Consider the following 17,048-nt stretch of genomic DNA (forward strand, 5'->3'; position numbering starts at 1 on the left):
GGCATCAGCACACACACCTCTGCCCACTGCACTCTTCCAGATGGGCAAGCCCAGCGCACTGTGCGGAGAGGAGAACAGCTATTTTTCTTCCTTGACAGGCCACGTCCGTCCTTGTCATATATTAGATGCTGCTAATAATCTATGTATACGCATTTAGGAGGATAAAAAAAAATCGTGTCCTTGCGGTAGTCACAGAATGACACACGCCGATTTCCTCCCTTCATGAGTATGTAGATGAGTAGTGAGCTGGTCCCTCTCATAGTTTCAGGGACAGATCGTAAATTCCAGTGGGTCCTAACAGAATCATGGCCTTCTAGGGATGTGAACGCATTTGGGTTGGGTTAATTCAATCATACTTCCCCCTGGCATCATGTATCCTTCCAGGTACAGGGGGATGAATGCATTTATTTATTTTCTGAGAAAGGAAATTCACTACTGGCTGTTCAACTGTATCTCCGGCCCTAGAAAAAGAGAAAATGTAGTGTTCAAGCACTTTTGAGGGCAGTGTTGAGTACAAACAAGGGAAGAGAAGTCAGAAGCACATACAACAGGCATTTAAACACAGGATTCAGAAAGTCATTCCAAGGGCATATGACTGGGGGTCTCCATGGTAGGAACTGGTAAACAAGCTACAGAAAGTTCAGATTTTACTTCTCCTTTTGAGCCATCGTTATCAGCCACCTAAAACCATCACCACCTGACCCTGCACGTTTTCATCGGTAACCGTGGGCCACTAAGGAAGTGGTTCTCAAAGGGAAAGGTTTTGCCACTCAGAGGCCTTGTGGTGACACCGGGAGATGCTTTCGGTTGTTAAAACTGGGAGGGATGGTGTTATGGGCAACTAGTGGGTAGAGACCAGGGGAGCTGCTCAACATGCTACCGTGTACAGAACCAGCTCCACACCCAGCAAAGAATGACCCAGCTCCAAATGTCAAGAGCGCCAAGCTGGAGAAACCCCGCATGAAGGCAATGAGTCCCAAGTCCGTGGTCACATCCAGGCCACTGTGGTTGGGTGGGGCAGGGAGACAGGAGTCAGCCCTGAATATGTGCAATCTGGAAAGACCCTACAGGTAATTCTGATACCAGAAGCCGGCCTCCACCCCAGAGCTTATCCTTCATGTCAGGTCCCTTTGGCCAAGATACTTGGAAAGAAAAAAAAAACTGCCTTCCATTCTGAGCACATGATTCCAAAGATGGGCTTTGTCTTTGTCTCCATAAATTCATTCCATGGGTATTTGCCTCTTGCTTCCTCCCACTACCTATTCTGTACTTGTCTCTCTCTATCACCCCTGTTAAGTCCCTCGTGCCTTTATTTGATCCCAACCTGCTCCTTCACCCTCCTTTCCCCCAGAATGACCAAGGACAGTCTTATCCCCCGACACATCCACCAGCTACATCAAAATCCCTTTGCCTCAAGGCAGCTGATAACAGCGAAATGACAGAAAAGCCATCTAAATAACTCACATTAATGGCAGGTCACCCTAAAATATTCCCAGAAGTACCCGATTTTTTTTTTTTTTCAAGGAAGGATGAGTTAGTCACATTTATTTCTAATGGACGGAGCACTAGAAAGCATACCTTGTATGTCTGGTACTGAGTAGGTGCTCAATAAATATTTACTGAATGTCTCAATGAGTAAGAAAAGATTTCTAGGCAAGAGCAGCTTCCTGTAACTCTGGGTTTAATGCCTAAGCTTTTCACTATCTCTTCCTGAAAATTTCAAAGTCTAAAATGGTTCTGTTCCATGACTCAATGACCCTCCCCTTCCTCCATGCGCACAACATAAATAAAGATTTATTCCCAGGAAACGTGGTCGCTCTCCACAATGGTCACTCTCCACAACGGTCGCTCTCCACAATGGAAGGGCCCACTAGGGGATGGTAACCATCCCAACGTGTGAGATTTAAGCAAGGTGCTTATCAAAAATATCAATAGCACAAATGCCCCAGACCCTGAGGTCATCCAATAACAGGTAATCAGAGAATGTGGCCTTCTAAGTCCCCCGAATCCTTCTCTTTTACTGACTCTAATCAACCACCCAATTCAGCCCACTCTCCTCCAGTCTGCAGCCTCCCCTATCCACCTCCATCCCTCCTCTACCACTCCAAGATAAAAGGAAAAGCTAGGAAAATAACACTAATAAAAATAATAACATCACATTTTCTTGATTCTAAGAGGCCACGGATTGTAGGATGTATCAAAATATTTTCCAGGAGAAAAAGACCATCAGGCAAACTACTTTTGTAAGTTCACATCCCAATTTCAGAAACAGTAAAATGTGAAAAAGCCTGCATCATCGAAGACCTGAGTGACTGTCACAAATACCAGCAATGAATGACATATTTTGCCTCCAAACTATTACTCCCATCAAGACTGAGCAAGGGAAGTGCAAATGGGATGGGAGAGCCAGCCTCAGACGCAGGTCTGGGGACCCTCAGGCTCCTATACTCTCCCTGTCGAGAGAGGCAGCTAGCGCTCTCCGGGCAGGACAAGATCCTGACTCTTCCTCCGGGACTCTCCTCCCAGGCTGCCCTCCTCCAGGATCGGGCTTCGGGGCCTTACTCACGCAGAACTCACACTGCCGCCTCTCACATCAAGATCCTCCCACCCTGAATCTTAGGTAAGGGGACAGCTGGCCTCTTGTGATGGCAACGAAGTGACTCTAATGTCAGTCCCAGAAACAGCTACACACGGTCATGCTTACTCTGGGCCAGGTACGGAGCTAACCTCTACGTGGAACATCTCCCGTCACCGGCATGGCAATACCTTGGGTGCCTGACCGTCCCCATTTTAAAGGCAGGAAATGTTTGAGATGGTACCACAGGAATAAGGATGGTAGGAGGGTGGGGAGCAGTTGGATAGGGCAGAAGGGAAGAAATACTTCACAGCAAGTTCTAGAAACCTGTCTTTCCTCCCCTGCCTTGTGACCCTCCAAGCGTCCTCCTGCTCACTCTGCAGGGCGCCCTTACCCGACTGCATTCAGGAAAGCCACATGCTGGACAGAGGTCACGTCTGCCCAGTCAGGGGGCTCCTGGGGATGGAGCAGTGTGGTTCTTCTTCCCCAGCCATCCAGGCCCTGAGACTTCAGGGCCAGCCACAAGAGGCAGGAGGGGACCACCAACACTGGGTGTGCCTGCACCGTCAGGGCAAGGGAAGTCAAGGATTTTCCTCAGAGAAATTCTGCTCTGCACTTGCTCTGCTGGTCCTCCTCACTGACCCGGGCTTGCCAACTGCACCTCGCCTGCCCGCCACCCCCACCCCGGGTGCTTGCCGACTGCTTATTAGTTTTCTAGCGGGGACAGCAAATCCTGCCACTCTCCCTTCAGGACCAGGGTCACGGGAAGAGCATCTCCTGATTCTACACCAGCAGAGCGCACGGGGAAGTTCAGAAAAAGAAACTGTAATAATAACCCAGTGAGAACACTATTTTACTTTCAAAAAGGAAACACCTTCAGATACCTCCAGCACAGTCCTTCGGGGTCAGATCCAGACCCGCTCATCCCTCTTTGAACATTCACCCTTGAACTCCTCAGCCAGTGCTGTCCACTCAGCTTCTCCAGTTCATCTCTAATCCATGTCCGTGGCTTATCCCAAGGGCACTATCCTGCTATAGGCCACAAGTGTCTTGCTTGGACTGGAGCAGTAGCCAACCCAAAACATACTGCCACAACTTACTTTCGAGGTCTTGGTTTCCTGCCTCACCTTTGGAATCACTCCCCGCACTGCCTCCAAGGGTTTTGTCTTTTTTTTTTTTTTTTTTTCAAATTTGAGAATCTGAGACTAGTTCTCTACTTGAAACACTAAGCCATCTTTTTTTATTTTTTGAGAGAGAGCACATAAGCAAGCTAGTGGGGAGTGGTATGAGGGGGAGGAGAGAGAGAGAATCCCAAGTAGGCTTCATACTGACCATGGAGCCTGATGTGGGGCTCGATCTTATGACCCTGAGCAGAAACCAAGAGTCGGATGCTTAACTGACTGAGCCACCCAGGCTTCCCTCAAAGCCATCTTTTAATTACCTGTGGATTCAACCCAGAGCTGTAATCTATGAGACCCTTCATACCTGTCTTGTCTTATTTGCACCTCCCCCATAAATCACCTAGAATCCTATGCTTTATGTGTTCATTTATTTATCTGACAAATATTTACTGAGCACCTACTAAATGCCAGGCAACTGTTCTGATGCTGGAAATGTCTCAGGAACAAGACAGACAAGGTGGTATTTACGCATCAGCAAGAACGACACACAAGGACCAGGTGAAGCCAGGCGTGTCCAGGCACCTGGGTCTTCATGGCTGGGTGGGTGGGCTGGGCCAGCCATCTGGATAAATCCTTGCAAGCCAGACTAGAAGGTGAAGGATGCTTTAAGGAACATGGAAAGAGCAGGGTGGGAGTGAGGCTGGCATCTCAGGTGACAGGATGGAAGGGAACAATCAGGCAGACACTCGCCGAGAAGCTGAGACCTGAACCAAGACCTGCAGGGAGCTGTGGCAGCGAGACAGCGATCTGGGAACCGGCAATCCCGGCGGAGGGCCATCAGAGCAAGGGACCCGAGGCAGGAGCCTGCCCAGTCTGTCTGAGGAGACTCAATGCTTCTTTCAGGGTTTGTCTGCACTGTCCTCTCTGGGGACCTCGGGCCTCTGTGTGTGGCATTCTCCCTGGGAGGGGACATGGAGGCTCATGTCACCATGCTTCTTCCCTTCAGAATCCTTCCTGACCCCTCAACCCACCTGCCCAGGGCTGCTTTCCCTGGAATGGGATTCTCCCTTCCAAGGTACCTGCCACACTTTCATGTAACCATGGGTCCCGCTGGACCTAGAATCCAGTGGTCAAGAGCGTGGCTCAGGGGCCACCGTGTCCTCAGTCCGGGCTCTGTCATCATCTCAGCAAGATACTTAGAGACGTCTGTGAGGGCTAAATCAGACAGCCCAGTGCCTGACACGTGACAGCTCATAATAGAAATTAGCCCCGGGAGGGCAGGACTGGGTCTGCCTTATCTATGATTTGCTCTCCCAGGCCTGGGGCCGGTCTAGGGGCTCCAGACATAATTAATCCATGAAAGAACAAGTGAATGAAGGCATGTGGAAGGCAGAGCAATAGGGACATGGGGGGTGCAGGGGGCAGGTGGGCTTCTGTTCCCCTCTCAGGAGCTGCTGGCTGAGGAACAGGGAGAAAACAAAGACCAACATGGTAAAGGGAGTGATCACTGACGAAGTAGTGTGCAAGGCAGAGCCATTCCCCAACTTAACTACCAAAATAAAACCTCTGTGGGGCGGTGATGGCCATATTATTCCCCCACCTTCAGAGAACAACAACAGAAAAGAGGCTCAAGGACATGGAAGGATTTTTCTAATATCGTGAAAGAAAGCAGATCCCCTTTAAAGTTAATGGGAAAAAAAAAATCATTAACACGTCTTCACCAATTTTGGCAGGAACAGAATCCTTGGTGTTGCCCCAATGGTGAGCATCTCGGCTTGTCCAACGGACAAAACATCTATCTTGTCCATGAACATCTACCTAAGGAGAGAAGCCAAGAGCTAGCTCCTGACTCCCAGTGGAAAGAGTCACGGACAACAGACTCAAAGAAACAAGCGGACGAGGAGCATACAACGTAACGGGCCGTCGAACTTTCCCAGTGGGAAATCAGGTAGGTGACAGAGGTTGAAGGAAACGATGAGCACGGGTGGTGAGGCAGGAACGTGCTGAAGAGGAGGAGGACAGAGTATCTGGAACCACCGCAGAGATGCAAAGAAATGCCTCAGCCTCCGAGTGGAGCCTAACACGAAACCCAAACCCCACAGAGGAGACTCACCCCGTCCCAGCAGAAGCCCGGGACCTTCGGCAGAAACAGAGTATCACCCACATGACGCAGGCTGGCCCAGTCACTGAAAAGCGCCTCATTTGAAACGTTGTATCTTTTAAGATTTCTGCTTTTCTTCTCCGGGGCAAAACGGTCTCTCTAGGAAGGTGGGAAGGGACGTGAGGTGAGGGCTACCTTCTCCAGAGCAGGCCTGGCCGAGGAGGGCCGGCTTTATTCAGGGAGACCCCATCGGCGCCAGCCTGTGTGGGGCGGTGGCCCTCAAAGTTCCTCTTCGATTCCCTGTAAGGGAGGGAGGTGTGGAGCCTCGCTTGGAGGTCGGTGAAGAGAGCAAAGGAGAAGGATCGGAAGTTAAAGGAAAAGGGGCAAATGGGATAAGACAGGATAAGACAGCACAGGAAGGAAAAGGAAAAAATAAAAAGGAGACAAGGAAGGAGAAGCGGCTCCTGGGTACCAGGATCCCTTCCCCAAATCCACATCCTTGAGAGACGGCGTCGGTGTGTTCTCTCTACAGGTAGGGGAGCGCGGTGCAGAGGGTCCATGGACACCCCAGGACCATCCTGCTGATAAGCAGACCAGCAGGGATTGGAAACCTGATGCCTTCCTTTGCCAGGCTTTTCCCTACTCCCACAGGTCCACTGATGAAGGGAGGGAAGGAAGAAAGAAGGAGCAGCCTAGGCAAGGTAAGGAAGAAAGATGTGACCTGGAGAAAGGTTACGAGTGCCTAAAAACTCCTCCAAGGCAAGTGATCATCATCACAAAAGCTCTACAAATGTCTTCCCAAAAGTAGTACTTTTAAGGTTTTGCGTATTCGGAGTTTCCACATTATTCTACACTTAAAGCCACCCCAGCCCGGATGGCTTCGTGGACAAAGCTGTGAGGTAATGGAGCAGACACACTTCAAGGACATCTGCCATGACCCCACACCCTTTAGCGGGCGTCCTTAGTGAAAATGGCACAGGGGAAGACTAACTCACACTCTGTCTCGGGGCCTCCTCACAAAGACCCTTTTGGCACTGCTCTAGGCTCACTGACGCCCAGAGAAGTCAGGTAACCTGCCCATGGTCACAGTGTGACCCCGATTTGGCCGCCCTCCTACTGACCACGACGAGTGCATGAGTAGAGCTCTTGGGCTCACAGCTACTTGAAAGATGATGTTCTGGGATGTCACCAGCTGGGCCAGGATTCCAGAAACCAAAATTTACTTCCTCAGCTCCTGGGAAAACCCCATGTCTCTATGGCCTTGATTTTGCCCTGATTTAGCGCTGTTCTCTGAATGCCTCCCACAACCCGGTTCCTGCGGTCACCTAGCCTGCTCTCATCTACCTAACTTTGGTCTCTCCACAGAGACTCTAAGGTCCACCACCTACTCTCCCAGGGAGCATAGCTGCAGGGAAAAGGGTCCTGGATTTAGAGTTGGGTCATCGGAGTTCTAATCCCAGTCCTACAGCCTAAGACCGAGGCCCTGGGCATGCTCCGTAGGCCTCCCTAAGTGTGAGTTCCTGGATCCTGAAGATGGAAACATTCACAATGATTACTGCATGGTAGTGTTGTGAGGATTAAATGAGTTTCACCATAAAGTGTTTCACAGACTGGTTGGCACAGAGTAAGTGCTTTAAAATGTGAGGTGTAATTAGTTCACGGTGAGTCTGTTCATTCTTAAAAAAGATACGCCCCGGTGTGACCGAGCTGCCCACACAGTGCCACAAAGGGGACGAGCAGGAAGATGTCCCCCTGTGCTCGCTACTCCCACCAGACCCGTTTGGGGCCCAGAGCTTTACGCTATGGCAACAGACTTTTCATAAAGGGAAGGCATTTTTTCTCAAGAATAAAAATACTACGTTGAACACGGTGTTCTAAAAGCTTCAAATTATGGAGGTACATTTATTATTTATGCTTTCATAACAGCCCCTTCGTATTGTAAAATCAGAGATTATTTCCAAAATTTTTGTGGAGTAAAACTACGGCACTCAGGATGGTGGAGAACTCATGATCAGGGGTCACAGCTGAACTGTGAGGCACCCCCCACCCCCAGACCCAGCCCCCCACTCCAGCCCCCAACCCCAGGACATCAGGAAGCAGGAGAGGCAAGAGACAGAGCCCAGACTCCACAGCCAGATGGGCCAGGGCTCGGCGCTGCTGTGAATAGCTCTTTGAGCAGGAAAAGTGATTCCGCCTCGCTCGGGCCCAGTTGGTTCTATTTTTCAAATGTACAAGGCTTCTAGCTCAGGGCCTGAAACAGAAGTCCTTGGGAAATAGTACTTTCCCCTGGCTTTCCAAATACTCGGTTCTCTGCCTCCTCCTCACCCTCTCCATGTGGCTGTCCAATTTAGGCATCTGAAATGTAAAAAGTCCCAAACCAAGCTCCTCTGCGTGCATTCGTGGTGCGGTGTGGCGTGCCGGCTGACCCATCCTGCCCTCTGCTGTCTCTCGGGCCCACATCCAACCAGAACATCCTGACGCCTCCACCCCCAAAACGTACCCCCACCTCTAGGACAACATCTTCACCTGTGCTCCTGCACCTGGGTCTGGTGGCTGCCCCATCTCGGAAGTGGTCTCCTTGCTTCCTCTTATGCTCAGATGGGCGGCCAGGATGACCCATTAAAAATATCAAACAGGTCCCATCACTCCTGCCCGAAGGGGCACAACGGCTCTCCCTTAGCACGGAAGGGAGAGGCACAATCCTCCCTCTGTCTGACGAGGGAGGCCTCCCTGATCTGACCCATCAGCCCCTGCCCATCCCGGGCTCTCCCCAACCTACTGCTCAAACGAGGTTCCCGAAACTTGACATTTGCTGTTCCTTAAGCCTAGGACACCATTCCACTTTCCTCCAGGCATGCTGGTGTGCCCGTTCTCTCAACTTCAGCTTTCTGCTTACACATCACCCTTTTCTTTTCTTTTAGAGAGACAGAGGCAGAGAGAAAGTGTATGCAAGTGTGAATGGGGGTGAAGGGCAGAGGGAGAGGGAGAGAATCTTACGTCGACTCCGCACTGAGCATAGAGTGTGACGCAGGGCTCCTTCTCATGACCTGAGCTGAAATCAGGGGTTGGACACCCAACCCACTGAGCCACCCAGGCACCCCAAATGTCACCTTTTCTGTAAGACTTTCCATCACCACCATTTAATTCCATTACCATTTAATATTTGAAGAGTAAAACAGTGTGTGTGCACCTGGACACACATTCCTCATCGGCTCTCACCAATTTCGTCCAGACCAAGCACGGATCACCATCGAATACGGTGTTTGCCTTACTTATTTACTGTCAGGCTCCTCCCCACTCAACTGTATACTTGCCAGGGTAGGGGCCAGGTGTCTCTTATTCTTGCAACATTCCCAACATTCAGGCAACAATCTGGCCGCCAGATTGTTCAGTTCGGTGGCAGAGTGGGTGGCTCCTCACTCTCGCCATCCGTGGCCCATGCGGTCCCTTTTGCTGAGAATCAGTGGCCCTGAAACTCCTCCGGTGGCTGCAGCTGGGGGTAAGTAAGGGTGCAGACGGCTGACCTGGGGAGGGTGGCACCCGCCAGGGAGGTGAAGTCAAGGCTCAGGGGGCACGTGGACACCCCCCACGGGCACACAATGCTACTCACGGCAGAGGTGGATGGCGGGTCGAAGCCCTTGCTGAAAGGCTTCTTACTAGAGTCTCCAGATACTGGATTTAGATGAGGGGACTCTCATATGGGATCTGAACACAAGAGCCCCAGATAACAAGATGCTGTTAAACAGAGAAAAACAAACAAGGCCAAACTGCATCAGGGTCACTCACAATGTTTATGCTGAAGGATGCCAACTGTAATTGCCTTTATGAGAAAGGAAACTCTCAGTCTTGATTCAGAGCTTTCTAAACTCATGGGTCTGGTGCTCAGGGGCTTTCTTCCTGTTCCATGACCTGGCTCCTAATTATTCCAGTTTAGAACAAAATAATTACAAAACAACAACAACAAACCCCCCAAAAACCAACCCTTTCCAAAAGAGTGCCATATGGAGAAGAGCAGAGCCTCCTTATTTTCCTTTCACCTCCGTATTTTTCCCAGGAGAGTTAGAGTGGGCATGGGAAAACCTCAGATGTTTTTATACTCCTTTGCTAGTGATAAGATAAAAACATACGGCAGCCTGCCTTGTTTGTGAGCTCCTTGAAGGCAGGTGCTGTGTTCTCGACAGTTTTGGGTAACAGCTGCATCTAATATATTCTTCTGCCCAGCAGGGGCCTAACGAGTGCTAGAAACAAACCAATGAAAGAACGAATGAACAAATAAAATGCAGCCCATTAACTCAGTTCCTCGCATTCAAGTGCCTCCATCCCCATCCTGACCTTGGCCCATGTACTCTGCTCTGCCCCAGGATCCCAAGCCTTGGGCTAGCAAGCACCCCGGGAGCACCCCCTTCCACAGATATCAGAGCTTTACCACCAGGATTAGACTATTGCTGGTACAGGCTTCAGAACGCCACCAGCACGATGGCAGGTCCTCGCCGGGACAGAATAAATGGGATTTCCCAGCTACAACGCTACGATGAGTGACCACCTGTTCCAGGGGGTTTGCTGGGTCACACTTCTCCAAGGGAGACTTGTACCTTTAAATGCATCCCGCAGGTCTCTGTTCTGGGGAAACGGGCTCTGAAATGGAACCGAGCATGCAAGAGGTTAATTTAGGGTGTGGTCTTGGGAAAGGCATCTGGAAAAGGAAGGGAAGAGGACTGGGCAGAGGGAGAAATCCAGCTGTGACTGGCTTCTCACAGCTGGCCCTACAAGATTCCACATCCCTCAGGAAGGGGGCATGGCCAGAGGCATCTGCCTCTTCACCTGTGGCCCTGCAGGCTGCACCCCCAGCAGCTGGAGTCAAAGTGCTTCACTCCCGAAGGGGAATGTGGGCACCAACCACACACAACTGCTTCGCCTCTCCAGCAAGTCAGAGTGCGATGACCACCTCCTCTGTGATGCCCTCCCAACTGACTTCTCCAACCCCCGCCCCCCCCCCGCCCCGGAGAGGTGGTAACTCTCATTCTTGTTCAACTCTTTATTTCCGGAGCCCAGCATACAAGCGACACCCAGTGGAGAGGCAATAAAGGTCTGCTGAATGAACACAACACTGCGTACTGGACATGAGCGTGAAAACGGGAATATCACAGAATCACTTTTAAAAGACTGTCGCCCGGGGGCACTTGGGTGGCTCCGTCAGTTGAGCGTTTGATTCTTGACTTCAGCTCAGGTCATGATCTCAGGGTCATGGGATCGAGCCCCACGTCGGGCTCTGTGCTGGGCATGGAGTCTGCCTGGAATCCAATCTCTCCCTCTACCCCCACCCCCCAATTAAAAAAAGGAAAAACAAAAAACCTGTACCCGAGGAGTTCAATGTAGTCAGAAAACCAAACAGAAATGACGGGGGAACTTGATAAGAGATGCACACAGAAGCACATGTATGTGCATTCCGGTCTCAACTCTGGTCTCAACTCTGCATGCCTTCAAGCTTCAATTTCCTCGTGACTTGAAAAGATAGATCCTAACATTCTAAGAAGAGACCTGAGCTGAGACACATTCAGCTTCAACAGTTTTGCTGTCTTTCTTAGTGTCATTACTGACATGAAGAAGGAAAGTAAGTGTTGATCCTGACAAGGGGAAGAGTCTGAGGGTCAGAGTGTCTCCCCCATGATGTGCTGAAGGCTTTTTCCAATTAGCCTAGAGCTAAGAGTCCCCACTCCCATCCACCCCCACTGCCCCAAAGAAGCACGCAAAGATGGGAGTAGGTGAGGAGTTTACTCTTCTGTCCATGAATGGAAACAGAAACCAACTGGAACATCTTGTGGTTTATGAAAATGCTGTGATTTTAAATCACTGAGTAGTAGTCCACCTTCACAGGGTAAGGAGCTACAGAGAAGCTGGAGGAGAGGTTTTAAACATGTAGCCAGAATGCAATTTTAAAAAGAAAACTAAGAAATAAAGAAAAAAAAAACTCACTCCCAAATTTCTCTCTCATTGCATTTGTCTAATATAGAGAAGAATGTGTAAGAATGTAATTTTAAGGAAGACATCTGGAGGAGGGATTAAAATAAAAGCCCAAGATTTGTGCTAACTTGGCACTTTTCCCATGCATTCAAGCCAGAGTCAAGTACTCCTACTGGGCTCCCAGTTCCCCACCACATAATCTCATACACCTTGATGCAGTGACAAGAGCTCCAGTAATGGCTAAGAAAAAACTAACCAGACAAGGAGGAACGTCTTATAAAGCCAATCTTCTATACCTCCTTAAAGTGATAAACCGCAACATGAATGAAAGCAAAAGCCGTTTGAACATTTTCCAACACTATAATCAATACTCATCTCTACCAACTCAAAGGTATTTCTCAGCAATCAAAGCATCATTTGATTAGAACAACAACCCAGAACTGATAAATGCAGGTAAGTCAACACTTAATTATCTGCATACAAAATATACACATTTGACCTTTATCTCTTACAGAGCGACCAAAACTGGGTTCTTCCTATGAGCCCTGACAGGACCTCTTCATTTACTAAAAAAACGCAAACAAATTCCAGTTTGATTCGAACATGCTTCAAAAGCCAGCAGAGTTGACACATAACTAGATTTCTAACTCCTTGTCCGTGTCATTAGCTCATTAGCATGACCTCATTAAATGTGGGCTTCACATAAAAAAATAAAATAAAATAAAATCACTGTACTTGACACGATGACATCTTCAAAGATACCAGGAAAAAATGGGCTACAATTACCTTTGAACTTGTGGAACACGGCCCACAGCTCTGCGATGTCGGTGGCAAAGGTGATATCCGTGTCAAGGACAATGACCCTCTCCAGGTTGGCAGGAAGAGTCTTGGTCAGGACGAGCTTCATTAGACCATAAATGCCTGAGTAGTGTTTGTTGGGGATCCAGGAGACTTCAGACTACATCAGGCAGGGAAGAGGAAAAAATAGAAAAAAAAAAAAATCATTACATTCATTTTTTTTGCATAAATATTATAAATAGTGCCTGGTACATAAGAAGTATTCAATAAAAATTTGCTGAATAAATGAATATTTTCTTAAAGATTTGTTTATGTAATTTATGGTCTGGCATGTGAAGTTTATTGGAAGAAAATGCATCTGAATCAAGGGAAAGGAAAAGCAATATTTATGATAGAACTATTATTTGCAGACGCTATGCTCAGATTTTTTAAATAAAATTTTTATTATAGAAATTATATACGCTCTGCTTGACTTATTTCACGTAAGCAGAGAAAAGCACTTATCATATGATTTCACTTACATGTAGATCATAAGGAATAGCATGGAGGACATTTGGAGAAGAAAGGGAAAATCAGAGGGGGAGATGAACCACGAGACTATGGATTCTGTGGGTTTTAGAAGGAAGTGGGTTGTGGGGGATGGACAAGCCTGGTGGTAGGTATTAAGGAGGGCACCGGTTACATGGAGCACTGGGTGTTTTACGCAGACAATGAATCATGGAACACTACATCAAAAACTAATGCTGTACTGTATGGTGACTACCTTTACATAATAAAAGAAAAAAAATTATATAGGGTCACTGGAGAAAAGAAGACTATGTTACAAAAGAATGAAAGTATAAAAATGGGATCATACTCTATTTTTGTTTTGCAAATAGTGCCTAATTGTTCCAAGGTAGATCTATTTCTTTCGATCATATTTTGTCATTAAAGGCTGCTACTTTAGTGGCATCGTTCAAGTTTATGCTTATGTATTTTTTCGAGTTTTAATTGGACCAATTAGTGTTGCTCTGTCTTCTGGTTCTCACACATACAAGAAGGACTTGTTCATAAGCTACGCAACACTCTTCACTGGGAAGCGAGAGAAGACACACCCACAGACAGTAATGAACAGCCCACGGACAGCCACCACTGAAATCCTCCCATGATGTAACAGGACAATCAAGGTCCCACAGGTGGGTACATCTGTCAGCAAGTCACACAGCTTGGTACCACCTGGTATCCAAAAACAAGGCTGAAAATAATACCAGTGTGCTGAGAGCTCTCAAAGGAACAGGTCATATGACTCCATAGCCTCCATCCTAGCTGCCCTGGGGGGCCTTGATGCAAGCCGAAACACACTTAAATTCTTCCAGAAATTAACATTGATAATGGAACTCCTCTGTGGAAAATGTGGCCACCTTACTGAGATTCCAAAAAACATTTACCCCTTTTGTCCCTATAATTCCATTCTGAGGACACTGTTCTAAAAAAAAGGCACATTTAAAAATGAGAAACCAGTTTTATTCCCAAAGATGTTCATCACCATGTTATAAAATAGAAACAATCCAAATGTCCCAAAACTGGACAGTTAATTAAAACTTGCTTTTTAAAAATCTGATAACATATTATTTAATGGCTATGAGCAATGTAGATTAAGATGTACCAAAAAAAAAAAAAACCCAAAAAACAAAAAAGAAACTTGCATGTGATGTTAAAAGAAAAAAGGCAAGTTTTTAAAAATTTCTTTTGCTTAATAACCACTATGTATAATCAAACAACATGAAAACACATCCACCCAAACTCACGCAGAGAAAGAAGAAACAAGCAAGGAATCAAGTTACTAACAGTGGTCATTCGGGAATGATGGGTCCCTCCTCTAGATAAATAGGTATGTACTTTACCACACTTTTCAACTTTTTAAAACAAGCAGCTACTATCATTGTAAAGAAAAACTAAGCATTGCATTCTTTTTAAACATAGCATCATCGGTGATGGTGGGAAAGCAGGGACGCAGACGTTGCCTTGGGAAAGCCAGAACAAAGGACCCCGTGGTAATTCACACAATCCAGCCCATCCCTCACACCCACTCCGTGTTCTGCGTTCCTCTTTACTTTACTTAAAAATACCATGTCAGCTACTCCTTATCCTCTCAATACACGTGCAATTTTGACCAGGGGAAAAAAAGGAAAAAAGGAAAAATATGAACTGATGGACAAAACCGTTCACCACTCATCAGCCTCAGGAAAAGAAACTTGAACTCTGTCTGTCGTCCCATCACCATGTTCCCGGGCAGCATGAAGGAGGGGAAGCAGAGACAAAAGCCAAAATCTGAACCCCACCCCCATACACGGTGTTGGTCTCTCTAAGCCTCAGTTTCTTTCCCTGTACAAAGAAGATGACACGTATATTAAGTGGTTCGTGTAAGGATCAGAGATGGAAGGAGTCTAGGGTTTTACACAAAAGCCCTGCAGAACACGGAAGCTCCCACCTTTCTCCTGGTTCCCCTCTCCCCCCTCAGCATGTCAAGTTTTTGCTTCCTACTGAAGGGAGGGTGGGGCTCCGGGGCATGGCACAGTGTTACAACTGGATCTGCAGCCAGGAACAGGCGGATCTAGATTCCGGTGTCACTTAATGGCCACATCACCTTGGACAAGTTCGTCCGGCCTGAGTTTCTGTTGTCTATAAAAGGAGTTCCTTGTACCGTGTGCCGCCTTGTGTCATTCAGGGTGTGGGAGGAGACAGCACACTCAAACTGGGTGGTCTGAGGAAAAGGGGTTAATAAAAGAACTACTGAGGCAGATGCGTAATTTAGAGCCAGCAGCAAGGAACCGTGCAGCACCTGGGAAGACAAAGAGTGGGGGGCCGTTATCCCTCAAGGCCCAGATGGCTGGTGCCGGCTGCCGCCGCTGGAATCTTGAGAGGGTGGCCACCCGAATAAGCCACGAGGTAGAAGCCATGAACTTCGGTAGAGGGCCACGGCCAGCGTTGGGAATCTCATGGGGTGGGGCAAGGAGAGGCCTCTCACTCAGCCCCTCTCCCCTCCTGCCCGCTCCTCTCCTGCCAGGGCGCCCCGTGTACCAACCCAAACAGACACAGAGCCACGGCCCGATGCAGCAGCCTCATGGGGCACAGGATAGGGTGGGGACGGGCCAGAGAGCAGCACCCGGAGGGGCAGACCTGTCACTGAACCGAGAAAATGGCATCAAGACCACAGCTGGAGGCCTTCTGCTGACTCGATCCCGCATGCTGTCTGTGAGGTGGGCGGGCAGGCGGGCACAGAAGGATGGACACAGAGAAGGACAGGCAGACCGGCTGGGTGGGTGGGCCAAAGGACGGATGAGGACAGGTGGGGAGGTGGGCAAACTAGGCTCGGGAAGGTGAGTGACTTGTCTACATCCCCTCAGTGAGTAAGATGCAGAGTCCTAAAATCTACCAAGGGAAGGCTTGCCTTCCTTCCCCCAGCCGCGTTATCCTTCCTCTGGAGCTGGCATCCTGATGCGCCGACGGCTTAGATCTCAGGGCCGAGGGCTCCTCCAAGAAGGGCCTCCAGTGGGCTTTAAAAAACTCCTCCTCGCGAAAGCTCCAGCCTTTGGAACTCAGCTCGGCCGCTTCTCTCTCCCCTGAGGACGGGCCCGAACCCAAGCTTGGCAATCACGGGTCCACGCGGCAGTGCGGTGCTATTTAATCAGACCTTTGATTAACTTATTCATCTATTTTGGTTACCATCAAAGCAGGAGAGCTGGGTGAGGACTGAACACCAGAGCGCTGGGCTGAGCCATCTAATTAGATCGCCCTGACTCTCGTCTTTATTTTTAACACACATGTGAGGCCCTTGGATGCATCACCGAACAGTAGGACGACAGGAATAAATTAATCTCAACATGAGCCCGGGCCGGAATGTCGCCCCAAGTCCCCAACTGATACATAATCAATTAAGGCAGAGCGTTCAATGAGAGGTAAAGGAAGCATTCGGAGGAGTTTGTATTCAGAGAGAAAACCCCAGAAAGAAAACCGAGGAATCTATGGGGGGATAGAACGTGTGGTAAGAAGCAGATATGTTTATTACAAACGATCTTCTCTCCTCGAAGTAAGTGTAGTGTGTCCCCCACCCACACCTTGTAGTCTAATCCTGCTCCCCTTTCAAGCCTCAGCTTAGAAGGCACCCCTGCCCCTCCCCAGCCCTCACCACTGGTCACTGCCTCCCCGGAGTGCCAGGCTGGGCCAGGGCTCCACGAGCGAGCTGCCTCCCCTCCTCCAGCACAGCGCGCCCTCACGCTGGGTCTCACTGTCCACATCTCCCGCCTGCTCTGGGCTGGAACTCCCTGAAGCAGGGACGACGTCATTTCTGCTGTGGTAACAACACAGTCATTACTTAAAAAATGGGGAACGTGCATGACTGCAGAGCTGGCCAGCCTGGTTTTAAATCCTGCCTCTGACGCTGAATGCAAGCAGTAGCAGAAACACCTGTAACCAGTGCAGCCCAGGGTTGGTCGGTCCAGGGCGACGGAAG

General features: G+C 48.8%; 1 protein-coding gene across 1 annotated transcript in view; it reads right to left on the reverse strand.

Moving 5' to 3' along the window:
• Window positions 1-17,048, reverse strand: part of LARGE1 (LARGE xylosyl- and glucuronyltransferase 1) — a 520,460-nt gene that overhangs the window by 210,758 nt on the left and 292,654 nt on the right. Inside the window, exon 6 of the mRNA XM_032836533.1 lies at window positions 12,545-12,716. Coding sequence (XP_032692424.1) covers window positions 12,545-12,716 — 172 coding nt within the window. The remainder of the gene's footprint in view (window positions 1-12,544; window positions 12,717-17,048) is intronic.

Source organism: Lontra canadensis, unplaced genomic scaffold (assembly GCF_010015895.1).
Source record: "Lontra canadensis isolate GAN:19392208 unplaced genomic scaffold, GSC_riverotter_1.0 scaffold93, whole genome shotgun sequence".
NCBI lineage: Eukaryota > Metazoa > Chordata > Mammalia > Carnivora > Mustelidae > Lontra > Lontra canadensis.